Genomic DNA, 13459 nt, shown 5'->3' with positions numbered 1-13459 from the left:
ATATATATAGCCACCTATTATCCTTCAATCTCTGTTTAGTTGGTTAAAAATATCTATTACATTAACTGCTAGCAAGATGGATAAAAAAAAAGATCAACCACTCAATGTTCTCCAAATTATTTTACTTCCCAGATGTTTTGGTTTTAGCATAACTTTAGCTTACTGCAGCTGACTAGCTTGATGCTATCAATGGCAGCCATTGATAGCATTCAAGCTAACCAGCAATAAAGGCAATCACTGTACAGTCATTGATTAAAGCCATTAAATAATGCAGGTTATTGTAATCAATACATAAACTATACTACTTAGCTTCCCTGTGTGATCTCTCACAGCAGTAGATACTATGTTTTATCCAGCTAGCTTCCACAAAACTGTAGATAGCTATTGAGAAAATGCCCAAGTCAAGAAAAAACTCAACTAAATGCACATCACTACAAAATTGCAAAGATATCATATTAGAGTTCCATCGTAGTCTGTTATACATATGGAAAATGCATCCCATTTTTGTAGTTGTTTTACAATTCAGTTTTTAGCACTTCAAATCAAGTTGTGTAAAATCAAAAAATAAGTGAAAGAAAGACATAAAAGTTTTATAGAGGATTATGTTTTTATAGGTTAAGAACTGGTTAACTTACAGCTTTCCTGAAGTGGAAGTAGATTCAGGTTCCCCAACTTTTGCTGATTATGAAATTCTCTGTATGAAAGTGAGATCAAACTGTCCCTGAACTTCTTGTATAAACCACTCCAAAAGATGAAGGGAACCGTAGATAATCACAGTATTGAACAAAGGCCAAAGTTATCTGGCGATGCTCTTCCTGTTCTTTCTCACAAAAAGCAGAAGATACTGGTTCTGCCAAGTTGACCTTGAATCCATCTTGCCTTATGCAACAGTCCATCTCTTGGTATGTTCTTCACACTCACACACTAAAATACCTGTTCCACCTGAATGGACTACAGGTATCGGGTCTTGCTAATAGAACTTCATCAATCACATGAGACAAGGACAGCTGTCATCTGTGTGTGTGGGAAGATGCCATCCGGCAAACACGGCCCTTATTACCAAACAGAAACAGAAAAATTAGTCAGGAGGGATAAGAAGACAGCAATGGTCTGTAGTCACCACTTGCAGAACCATTCCCTTTTGGGGGATTGCCTTGTTGTTGCCTCTCGAGTGCACCTGTTGTCACTTTCACTTGCACCAAAGCAGATGAAACTGATTCACAGTGGGTTATGCTTCCTAACAGAACAGATTGATATCCCTTAAGTTTAAGTGATTTTGTGTTATACTGTGATAATTAAGGGTTCCTTTATATTTAAGCTGGGTGTCTTACGACAATACTGTCCGAAAAGTTGTGCTTTATGTTGCTGTCAGAATGACATAAAGTACACTTCAGTAACAACTCAAAGTTGAAGTGTTCCAAAATTGTGTTTACTGGTTATGTAGTGTTAGAGAAAGAATAGCATGAACTTTTTTTTAGCATTACCTGCAGTTACAAAGTAAATAGGAAGAAGAGCTATTATTACTCAAGGGTTATTAGCTGTAATACAATATTTGCAGTAAAAGCACACAAAGTAGATCAAATTTTACTGTTATAAATCTGTATCAGATAAATCGGATAGTTTTTACCACTAAACCTGTAAAAATCAGATATAAAAGCTGTTTATATAAAGTTTATTCTTTCTCCAACTACCAATGGTACTACTTCTGTAACAGTTCTAACAGTCAAGTGTTTGTCCCATTTTGCTGCTTTAATTACACTTGAAATTATATATTTTCAGATAAAAACATACACACACACACACACACACACACACACACACACACAAACACACACCTCTTCTCATGTCTCAAAAAAAAAAGGAAAAAAAAGATCATACTGCCTGGAAAAACTGAAATTTTAGAATTTATTTTATCAGACAAGGATAATTTTAAAAAGTCTTTCCATGGTTATTTAGTATTTATGATTCTGATGTATTTTGCTACACTTCTGCTGCCTTTACTCGTGTTGGGGCTCCATAAGTGTAACAAGTGTATACAGTTTTCAGTAAAACCTTAACTATTCCATCCATATTGTAACTGTATGCATAATGATTTAGCCTGAAGTGTAAACAGATGGTGTCTGTGCTGATGCTGTTAACAGTGATGCACATGATAATGAATCAAATTAACCTGTTAAACACTGAGCTACGAAACGAGCACCAGGCCAGACTGAATTACACAGTATTGTCTTTAATCACAACAGAGTGGGAAAGTCTACAGCCTACATGGCCAAGACTCCCTTATTTCAGGTCCCAAAACATATGCACTTATAGGTCTCACTAACACCCTCCAGTGTCCATGTTTGGAACTACAGTCCAGTTCCTGGAGCCTCTTCTCTCACCTTCACAGTGAAGCATCACACAGCAACACTGAGGAGGTTGAAGTCCTGACAAGAGAGTGGAGACATGGAAGAGTCCTTCTAGCTCTTCTTTAGTTGATTTTTATTTTTTAATGATTCTAGCAAGCCCTTGATCCTTTCACTGGCCGGCTCCCTCCTCCTTTTCTTGCGACTTTTGATCCCTGCGACCTGCGAAGGCAGAAGGAGGGTAGCGAGTCCCCAAGGTGTGGGTGCACCTTCGCCTCCCGCACCACCACCTCTTGGTGTGCTGGTTTCACTCTGCTGGAGCAGCCAGGCGCTCTCCTGACACAAAGCCACGAATCGGTCGAGTTGGCTGGCGTTGACGTTCTTGCTGACGTTTAAAGAGGTTTCAAACGGGTTCTGGATGTGCAGCGGGGCCACCTCTGGTTTGTTCTGCTCCTTGCCCTGGAGGGAGAGGGAAGGGGACAAGGCAGGTTGAAAACACATTCGTGAGCAGCAGCAGCTGTAAGTGTAGACCTTCGTGTCCTGTGCGTCATGGTCCATCAATTTCGTTGGTCATGGACTCAGCCTTTTGCTGCTTTATCTGGGGCACACATAGCTGAGTAGAACACCTCTCTGCAGGGTAGCAGATGAAGAAGGGAAATGGACATGTCTTTTTTGACTTGGGGAAATGAGCAGAGTTTTTTGAATTTACCCAAAAAAAGAAGGAAAAAAATTAGCTTAGCCTGAAATAAAAAAAAACATACATGGTCTGTATCTGTCCAAATGCCGTGGCCATCAAATAAAGTATCAAAATGTGGGTCAGAGGGAAGTCAAGAAGCTTCCGTGGTACTTTGCATGCTGTATCCTGCATAATGCCTGACAGTAAAGGCACAGGGGGATAAAGGATGGGCAGGAAGGATTAAAGATGGCAACATAAAGCCATCAGTCAGAAAAGGGGAGTGAAGCGGTGAATTGTAGCACAGTAAAGCAGATTTATGGTGGTTGCTCCACTGTTGAAAGCCGATAGGCAAGGGTCACAACCACAGTCTACCTGAAAGCTTCCTGTGCTGTAGGGAGGCTATGTCAAACTTCACATTAGTCTCATTTATTAAGCTGGGGTCTCTCTTTCCCACGGGTATCGATTCATTAAACTCTAAGCTCTAGCAAAATCCCTGCATCTCATATACTGTGCCATCAAAGAATGAAGAGCTACTTTATCAACAAAATTTCTACTGGGAAGAGTAATAGGGAGTAAGAGGCATATTATTCAGCACTGAACATTTTAAGCAGTAGGTTAATTAACTATCGCGTATAGACAGAGAGGAAAAATTAGCCCCAAAAACTCCCAACGATGAAACACTGTGACTTCCATCGAGGATGTTCCCTGGTTGCCAGTAGAAAGTATTACGCAGGCATAAACAGCCACATCAGGATAAATGTGGGTATAAAAAGAACAAATATGCATTTGTTTGCAGTTAATGTGACAGACCTCCTAATTGGGATCTAAAGCTCAAGGGCGCCAGGCTCCTGTGGGGCCGGCATCAATCACATGAGACGAGGACAGCTGTCATCTGTGTGTGTGGGAAGACGCCATCCAGCAAACACGGTCTTTATTACCAACAGATTTCCCTGCCGGAGCTCAGCTGGGTGCAAGAGTTGAAAGAAGACTGAACTTCTCTCTGTGTGCGTTTTAAGTTTTATTCCAGTTCCTTAGGTGTGAGGATTTGGACTAACACAGACACTGGACTGACTTTAAAACCATATTAATTTTTTGTCACATTAGCATGTAGATGTGGGAATCCCCCGACATCATATGATATGATATTGTCAAAATACTTCACACACACAATACAATATTATTGTATTGCAATAACTACAAATGATGCCCTTAGGGTGTTCTGATATCGTCATGTTGGTGTTGTTCCCAGATATCATGAAAATGTTGTTCCAGGTTCAACATTGCAAGTGACCAATCACATTGTTCTGACGTCAGTCTTTTGCGCGCCAAGCCATTCGTCCATTTATGAAATTCCAATATTGCAAGGACAATATCAATTCTGCTTACCGTTTATCAAAGGGTTAGGGTCAGGGTCCGCTGATCGGCGGACAGAGTCGGTTTCTCGCAGCTAAAGTACAGTTTTTTGTTTCTCCCGAAGTCGCAAAAGTATGACGTCACAACATTCTGATTGGTCACTTGCAATGTTGATCCTGGAACAACATTTAGTATGATGATCTGGGAACAACACCAACAAGACGATATCAGATTGTGCAATGCCCTTAAAGCTAAACTTTGTCACTATCTATTTTATCCACTAAGATACTCTACTTGGAGAATGCACTCCTACTGTGGTAATAACTACCTACTGACATGGTTTTTATGCTTTTGTGTTGAGAAAGAAGATAAAGAAGGACTCTGTAGCATAGTAGTAGAGATGAGGACTGCTGAAGAAGCATAGCCGTCTGTCTGATGGATGCATGCGTAGTGCATCAGTTGCTAAAACAAAACAAAAAAAAACAAAAAACGGCAGATGCTACAGAATTTACATCACAATCAGAAACTGAGATAATCACGGAAACTGTAACACTGGAATAAATGACTGCGAGGATGCACAGCTCAATTAAACGATGTTAAAACTACCTGCATACAGTTATGCCAAATGTGTATGTATGTGTGTGCCCCACCATAACTCTGCAACGACTGTGCAGTACTGCAGAGGTCAGATCCACTAATAAATCCAAGCCCACACTGAAGGACCCCAGTTGAGCCTTTTTACGACATATGCAGCAATGCTGACAGTATATCAGAACACTCGGAGCCATCGCGGCTGTTTTTCAGCTTAACAGTCCAGCTCCGTTCAAACGTTCCTTTAGACAGGAGCCTCAGTGTGTTTAGAAAACTTGATTTGAAGTCTAAATGGCAGCTTTGAAGTAGAGGGCTATTTGCCTTGTCCGAAATGTTTTACAAGCATTTGTCAGTCTAAAAGTTTTGCTGTAGCTTTGACCGCTCTTTGCCGATTTTAGATTTTAAACTGGAGCTCCCACTTAATTCACATTTGCTCCCTTTTGAATGTGAGGAATTTTTGGGATATCTATTTATTTATTCATGCAGTTGGCATGGAGAGAAAAAAAAGCACAGGAAGCGATTGTTGGTCTCATTATTATTTCATTAGCAGAGGGAGAAATCCTTTGTACTGACTGATACAACATGAGTAGAACTTCCTAAGCAACTCAAAAATCAGCTTGTTTGCAGCATTTCCAAAATGATGCTTATGATACTTTTCTCTTTGTAGAATATGGGTTTTTTTTTCCAGCTCTCAGAAGTGGACATATACATGGATCTGTTATGCCTGCTAATCACTGGCCATTGGGGCAGACAAAGATCCATCTTTGTCTGCCCCTCCCAGACAAGAGGTTTAAACATCAGGAGGCGGGGCTTGTTCTCCCAGATGACCATGTCATATCCACTCTCTATAAGACCACACAGATCACACAGCAGAAAATCTGTGGTGCCAGTTGAATCTCCCTTCAACTGGCACCAAACTATGACCTGAGGCAGTTCTGGATAATCATGCTCACCTTTCTGATATTTATGGACATCCGGCTGAATGGGAAGGTGGCGTAGAACTCGAAGAACTCACCCAGCAGTTGCTCTAAACCAAAGATAGAAAACTGGAATTAGCATAAAAGCCCGCTAACACAAATGTCACCGACATATCAAACTGTGGGGGGGCGGTCTCTTGTGCTCACCTAGCGTCTCTGTGTTGCTCTGAAGCTGGATCTTGTTGAAGTCGCTGACAAATGTGCAGTCGTTCCCCTCGATCACGGTCTTGTCCCCGGGGCCTTGTGGAGACGAGAGCAGGGATACAAGGTAAAACATCTGCCTTTACACGCCTGCGACGGCCATAAACAACACACAGATGGATGGAGTCACGCGCTCGTGGCCAGAAAACAAGAAAGCAAGGGGAGAGCAGGCGCACGTGATAAACAAAAAAAGAACAAAGACAGCATGTATCATGTCCTTCCTTGGCTGGTTTACATCTTTAACCGTGCCCTTGTCGAGTCTCCTTCACCACCATGAGGCTGGTGTGTGTGTGTGTGTGTGTGTGTGTGTGTGTGTTATACTGCTGTTTAAATAACTGTGTGTGTCTAGAGGAGGTGGGTCATTGACCTTCCCAGAGTGATGGGCCTTTTATTGTCCTGTAAGCACTCTGTGTGATAGAGTCTGCGCTAAATGGTGTGCCGAGGAGGAAGAGGAAGGAGAGGAGGGGAGGAGGTGAGGTTAGATTGCTTTTGGAAGGCAATTATCAGGCAGCCAAGGTGACAGAAAGAGGGGCAGAGGGAGGCGAGTGGACTTGCGGGCAGATTGGTGTGACGGCAGTTCTATTAGAAAAGGACACTGGGTTAAACATTCCTAACACATATATACATGGTAATAAGATGGATGGCTGGAAGGCTTTCCCAGGATGCTGAGTATTAAATAAAACAAGTGAACAGTCTCCAGGGCTGTAGATGAAGGATGTGTGTTGTACTCAGTGTTGCAGGGTCACACCTGACATTGAAATGCTGCTCTTGGCTACAGTTAAATTTGAAAGTCATGGACACAGCAAAGGTGCATTGAACACAATTATGCTGCATGGCAATGGCACCTATGCTCAGGCTGAGGACCCCACAAGGACAACGCCTCTCTTTATCTGAAGTGGGCACAGCAGGTGGACCAACACTTAACAAGTCATCAAGCTTGGTTTACCAGATCAACTTGATTGTGATATGGTTGTGCCCTGTCTGCTAAAGAATACATACATTAGCAGATAACTGGGCTTTGTCTATGACCTGGAAAACGCAAGTGTTTTAGCACGTCTTGCAAAGGCAGCTGCTGGTCCCTGCCAGGCCGAGGGGGCCTCTGCCATGGGAGAAGAGGCCCGGAAAGCAATGGGTCTGCATGCTGCAGAATCCAACACACACCTCAGTCACTGAAAGCAGCAGTAACAGGACACCATTAATTATCCCTCCACAAGTTCAAAAGGTCCAATCTAGACCACCGGGTGGCTTCACGAGTGTGAAAGCTGCAATAAAGATATTAGGACCCTCAGTGGTGAGTGGATGCCCGGATTACTACAAAGGCATAAAAACGTGTGGAAAGAAAAAATCGTTTGAATTGTTTGATGTCATTTAAAAGACACTGTTTAAACTGCAGTTGTTTCAACAACATCTCGTGTTGTTCATCACTTCTTTTGTAAATAGATGGTTCATTAGAGGTGAACAAATAGTCACTGGAGATGTTATGAGAGAAGGATCCGGAATTCCATGACAGCAAAAATGGTGCTAGAAGTGCAACGTCCGTGAATGAAGTCAGTGAATTTTTCAAGCTGTTTTAATCCAATTTAACTGGAGATTCCATGTATGTATTTCTATAAACAAATAAAGCTCAAAGTGTCCAGAGGTGCTTAAACATGGTTACAGACAGAAAAGACTTTCCCCTTGCTTTCCCAGAGAAAATCACCCCAACCAGCTGTAAATGAGAATTCTTGTTACTTCCAAAATGTGTTATTTGCTTCCTGAATTCAGCAAAATTTTACAATTTGGTGCTTTTCTTGCCTTTATTTGCCAGGAAACACAATATTCATGGAGTGGGGACTGCTGCTCTTACTTTGTTCACCTCCTCCCTGCTGCGTGAATTTTACTCTGACTCAGTTAATTGGAACCTTTTCACACGTGCACTGGGACTGTCCTCAAAGCAGGTATCTTACACTGAAAATCTAACTTCCTTAACACCAAAAGTTTTTGTTGAATCATTTATGACATTTTTCATTTCTAAGTAACTAATTGACCAAGGTATATTTGTGAGTGTGACTACAGCTGTACAGAGAAAACCCCCACCCCACACTGCCGCTAGTGTACTCGGTGGTTGCATTTATATTTTAGGGAACAGTTAGTAAGCAACGTGTGAAGAAAAAAAAAGGCATTATTAATTTATGAACTTCTTGTTTTTTGCCTGACACTTAAATAAGAAAGATGTTTTCTAGTGAACGCGTGTTTGCTTAAGATTGGAAAGTACACTGTTTTTGAAGCATGAAGAACGAGACTGTTGTGTTGGGCTGTGAAATGCTACGCTTAGAGTGATTGTTAAGAATAGAAAAAAGCAAAACTCTTAATGTTATTAACTAAAACACTACTGAAACTTTGAACCTTATTAACAAATTCTCAGAGGTCCGCTGTGTGAGTGCTGGATGGTACCTGCAAGGTCCCGCAGGTGGTCCAGTGTGGGGATGATGGGAGGAGTCCTCTTCTGCAGGAAGAACAGCACCATGACAGTGAGGGAGAAGTTGGTGATCCAGGCCCCGGGGATGCTACTGGTGACTCCGTGAGCTCGGGCCCAGCAGCGTACAGTGAACACCAGGCTGCGCACCCGAGGGTCCAGCTCTCCATACAGGTAGAGCAACTCTGTGCTCTTCATCGCCACCCTGTGGAGAACACAAAGAGTGACATCTGAGCATACGGTGCATCCAGATAGATGCAGTTTTCACAATCTGAGGTTCGGAGCGCTAGAGTAGGTTATCATCAAGGATGTGTCTGTGTATTGCTGCATTCATCCCTCCTTTGACCCAGATGAGTATCCCAGTTCCTGATGCTGGGAAACATCCCCACAATGATGCAGCCACCATCGTGCTTCACTGTAGGGGTGATTTTGACTACTTTTGTTTACTCCAGACATGACGCTCGGTATTCAGGCCAGAGAGTCAGAGATCTGAGAGTCCTTTAGCTGATTTCTGGCAAACTCCAGGCGGGCTGTTATGTACTTCTCACTGTCTGATTTTAGAGATTTCAAATGGAAATTTAGTAATATGGAATGGCTTTTGAAAATAAATGACACTATGTTCAATTATAAAATGCCTGCATTTTGCCTTAAATATAGAACTTGGAGATGTGTTAACAGCATTAACAGTTCAGAGAAATGGTGCAAGGGCCGACCATTACAGGTCAGAGAAACTAAATGTACCGCTGGAGAGCAGCATTCAGCTGACTCGGCTGCTGTTCGTCTGTTTTTCTTGAATGCACACATTCACACCTCAGGCAGGAAGGTGCTATGCTTCAATGATGTGTGAGCACGATTTAAGAAAAGTCCCCCCTCTCACAGCCACCCACAGATGCTGGTTCAACTCCATTTCCTTAGAAACTGCAGAGTGGTTTTCTGTACGTTAGCAGGTGTGTGTGTGTGTGTGTGTGTGTGTGTGTGTGTGTGTGTGTGTGTGCGCGCGCGTACTTGTGTCACACACCAGCAGAGACCACAAGTCAATAACGTTGGAAGGAAAAGAAGTGAAACACAAACAAGCCCACACTTCGTGTTCAGTTTCACAGCGGAAAAATGCAAGACTGACCCATCGTAGCACTTCCTGCCAGAGTCTGGTTTCTGTCTGGGAGCTTTTATAACGCAAGCGTGGTCAAAAATGGTATTATGGGTAACGTAAAAAGAGCATTTACTGTGAAGCAAGAGAACTGTGACCAAGTCAAATCTGACATTTTACTCATTCCACTGACGTCAGAACATCTGCGCTGACTGAGTACCTGTTGTTGGCTGTGAGGTCACACTGAAAGCCAGACGGCTGGTGGGCGAAACGGACCAGAGGGCACCGTGCGTTGAGAATTTTCTGTACCCCCACGCAGCCGGGCCCAAACTGGTCGACGCACTCCCCGATCACAGACAGGATGCTCTGAGTAACGGCTCGCTCTGAATTGGCCCGCTTCATCTGGTACTCCAGGGAGAGGCCTGACTTAGGCTGCACACACAGGGAGGAATATACAGAATAACAGACATGTTTACACTTTAATTTTTCAATTGTTTTGTCCTAAGAAACCATGAGGCATACAGTGGTTATTTTCATTTGATCCTATAGTATCTCCACACCTTTCTGTCTTATGACATGTAAATAAAGTATTCACCTAATACATGTTTCAGGGTGACTCTCTTCTATGTCAAGTTGATGTCTGTGGTCATTCTAGTTGAGCTGCCAGTTAACCGTTACATTACTGCAAGTGCATTCATAGCTTTCAAACAAACTAAAGACAGACACATGCACATCAGCTGTCTGAAAGTCAGACCAACACATCAGCATTTTTAGTTTGGCAATAGTGGGGATCTAGCAGGTGGCAAAAAGAAAGAAGCAACCACTTTTGCACCACTTTGTTTGGTTTTATGCAAAGGATTTCTGGGTAGTGCGTCGCTGTGGGGTGATATCAGGAGATAAATCAATATGTGAGGGCAATTTTTATATACATGTATAGGTGTTTTCAAACATATGTGCCATGAGCCAAACATACCCTGCAAAAGGGTTCAATGCAGGCCACTGGATGCATTTTTAAGTAAGACCTACACAACAAGAACCCCTGCTGCACAGAAGCATTCTTTTGGAATAAAAACAACCAGAAACAACCTGCGGCATATTTTTCAAATTCCTCCTACTTTTTATGAGCCATCTGTGATGTTTCATTATATGAATATACTTCAAAAAGTGCTTCATGGGAATTTTTTTATATGCCGCTATTTAATGGGTTTACTGATCTAGCTCATTTGAGATCAACTTGGACAGCATGTTGCCCATTAACTTAAATAAGTTTGATAACTCTGTCACATGTTTTATTGCTCCCTCAGTGCCACTGGATAATAAAATGAAATTGGTTCATGTGTGATTGTGGTGGCAAATCCGCAATTGCTGGCAGAGGTACTTAAAAAAAGTCTAAAAATACTAACCTAATTTCCTATAACGGTGAAGGTAGACAAGTGCAAATGCCTGCAGCCAAGCATTCAAAGCAATGGAAAGTGAACAAGAGAGGTGAAGAGCAGAGTACAGGCAGGGTGAGTGGGTGGAAATGAGTGTCAGGGGCGACTTATGACAGTAAGAAAGCAAGACTGAAAGGGAAGGTTTATGAGCGGGTCGTGAAACCATCTATGATGTGTGGCTTGAAGACAGTAGCACTGACAATAAACACAGAAGGCAGAGCTTACAGGTGGTGGAGATGGTGATGCTAAGATTTTCAATATATTAGAAATGAGTACATCAGAGAGACAGCTATGATTAAGCATTTTAGAGACAAAGTCAACAGAAAAAGAGAAAGACCACAGACAGGATTCATGGATGACAGAGGAGGACGTTAAGGTCACATAGAAGCGGATGATCTGCTGTGTCGACCCCCAAAGGGAGCCGAAAGAAGCAAAAGAAGAACGTGGTTCTTTCATATGCCTTTTTTTGGTGTCAGAGACAACAAAACAAACCAAAGGAGTAGTTAGTTTAGATGCAGATAAAATGCTTAAAAGGAAAGCTACCTCACAACTCACAAGGAAATCACTGCAAACTGTTTGCCAATAAATCTAATATTTTCTAAAGAAACCTAGAAAGCCTCATTACCAGTTTCACATTGCGTCCAGTGATGCTGTCCAGATCCAGCAACATATCCAGGTCACAGCCAAGCTTTCCAAAGCCATTCACTGATGAGCCAAAGGGTTTGATGGTGCATTCTGGAAAATAAGCGGTAGCAATATCCTTGAGTAGGGAACAGACGAGGAAACGCAGCCTGCTGTTCTCCTCTGTGAGTTGATAGGCTTCAGTCAAGGAGCTTATCTGCTTGTCTATCTGAGGGAAACCAGGAAATGGGAAACATCCAAATCAATCAACTTCAAACAAGACTTAAAATGTAAGTATAACTTTTGATGTGATAAGTCAACATACACTCTCTTCTCTGGAAAGTCTCTTTATTAGCTCATTGATGGGAATAGTGGTCTGAGGTTGGCACTGCCGGCCTGACAGTTGGTTTGATGAGTCCACTGAGCCGAGGTTTCTGAGTGACAACAGTCTGGATTTGAAAGGCACTGCGGATTCGTGGCTGCCACCAGGAATTGCCACCCCTTCAAGTAAAGACGTAACACTTTCCTGGTTGGCAAACTCCACTACAGCATACACTCCCTGGAGAATTACACAATATCATAATTGTAACATAATTCCAACAGGGTGGTGAGGTAGCAGTACTTGCTTATCAGAAGAGGTTGGTCTTTTACTCACATAGCTTTCATAAAAGAAGTATTTATTGATTTCTCCATGTTTTGATAAATACTTGAGGAACTTTTTCTCATTGGTACTGGACTGACAGCTGATGAGAACGGACCTCTCTGCTTGTTCTTGTCTCTCCATGTGGAGAGTGTGCAGAGACTTCCTTCCATTCTTTTCATCTGACAACAGAGAAGAAGCCATCCAACAAGTCAAGTTTTTTTCTCTGAGAGTAAGACATTTAAAACTGTGTAATAAGCACACCGTTGTTAACAGACAGACAGGCCTAACATTAGTTTCAACTTGGGTGACTGATATCAGCTTACTGGGAAATAATATGACATTTACCGGTGACAGCAGGCAATAATTCTGTGGTGTGTCACGTCAGTTTTGCACTGATAAACGTTCAAAGACTGGGATGCACCAAATTGATAATAAAATGCAAAAAGTGTGATGTATCGTCGGTTAAGTTCTAGTTTTCATTGTGCAATTGTCCCAGAACATGTCAACAAACCTCATTTAAAAAACTGTCAGTTTTACAGTGGGGCTTTCTATGTAAATATACACGTCCCGCAAATGACAGGTACAAGCTCAAAACGTTCTATATAATAACATTTTAGCCCAAAAAGAGTTATCGCGTTGTTATCGTTAACAGTCACACTGCCGAATTTTACGTATGACCCAGTGATTTCTTACAGGTCACACATTGTGTAAAACGCACAACGCACTCAGAGTTACGGCCTTCACCAACAAAAATATAACGTTTCTCAGGGGAGTTTGGAATGGTGCTCACTCGACATCACACGGCGGTGTATTGGGGCTAGCCTAAAGGCCAGCTTCTCTTCTAGGCTTAATTACTAACCACTTTCGTCACTTCGAGTGGCCTCAGCTCGGGCAATAACGACGTCTGTTCCTATACTTCTGTGAAGAAACGCGTCGGTTTTCTGTAGGCACTTCGCGAGGCTGGCCCTTCCTCTCATATGTAACCTGCACACAGCAAAGGAGGACGCCATTGTTTTTCGGAATGAAGCGTAAATGCGCATGCGGCTGGTCCTGTCTACGGCAACCTAGAGATACCAG

General features: G+C 42.4%; 1 protein-coding gene across 3 annotated transcripts; it reads right to left on the bottom strand.

Annotated features, from left to right (window-relative positions):
- Window positions 1–2210: 2210 nt before the first annotated feature.
- mtpap (mitochondrial poly(A) polymerase) lies at window positions 2211–13425 on the bottom strand. Of its 3 annotated transcripts, none has more exons than XM_004572269.3 (9): window positions 13242–13425; window positions 12395–12561; window positions 12065–12298; window positions 11744–11968; window positions 9906–10117; window positions 8577–8803; window positions 6090–6182; window positions 5919–5992; window positions 2211–2804 (listed from the first exon to the last, which is right to left on the bottom strand). In XM_004572269.3, exons 1-9 carry the CDS (start codon window positions 13420–13422, stop codon window positions 2460–2462), a joined length of 1758 nt encoding a protein of 585 aa, XP_004572326.1. In that variant the 5' UTR covers window positions 13423–13425; the 3' UTR covers window positions 2211–2459. The 3 variants fall into 3 exon arrangements, with proteins under 3 accessions (XP_004572326.1, XP_023010621.1, XP_076744048.1); XM_076887933.1 differs by lacking the exon at window positions 2211–2804 and adding an exon at window positions 4399–4575; XM_023154853.2 differs by lacking the exon at window positions 13242–13425 and having other exon boundaries at window positions 12395–12583.
- Between the last annotated feature and the right edge of the window lie 34 nt (window positions 13426–13459).

Source organism: Maylandia zebra, linkage group LG9 (genome assembly GCF_041146795.1).
Source record: "Maylandia zebra isolate NMK-2024a linkage group LG9, Mzebra_GT3a, whole genome shotgun sequence".
Classification (NCBI taxonomy): Eukaryota; Metazoa; Chordata; class Actinopteri; order Cichliformes; family Cichlidae; genus Maylandia; species Maylandia zebra.
The sequence above is the reverse complement of the archived record's forward strand: the minus strand, read 5'-3'. Positions and strand labels throughout refer to the sequence as shown.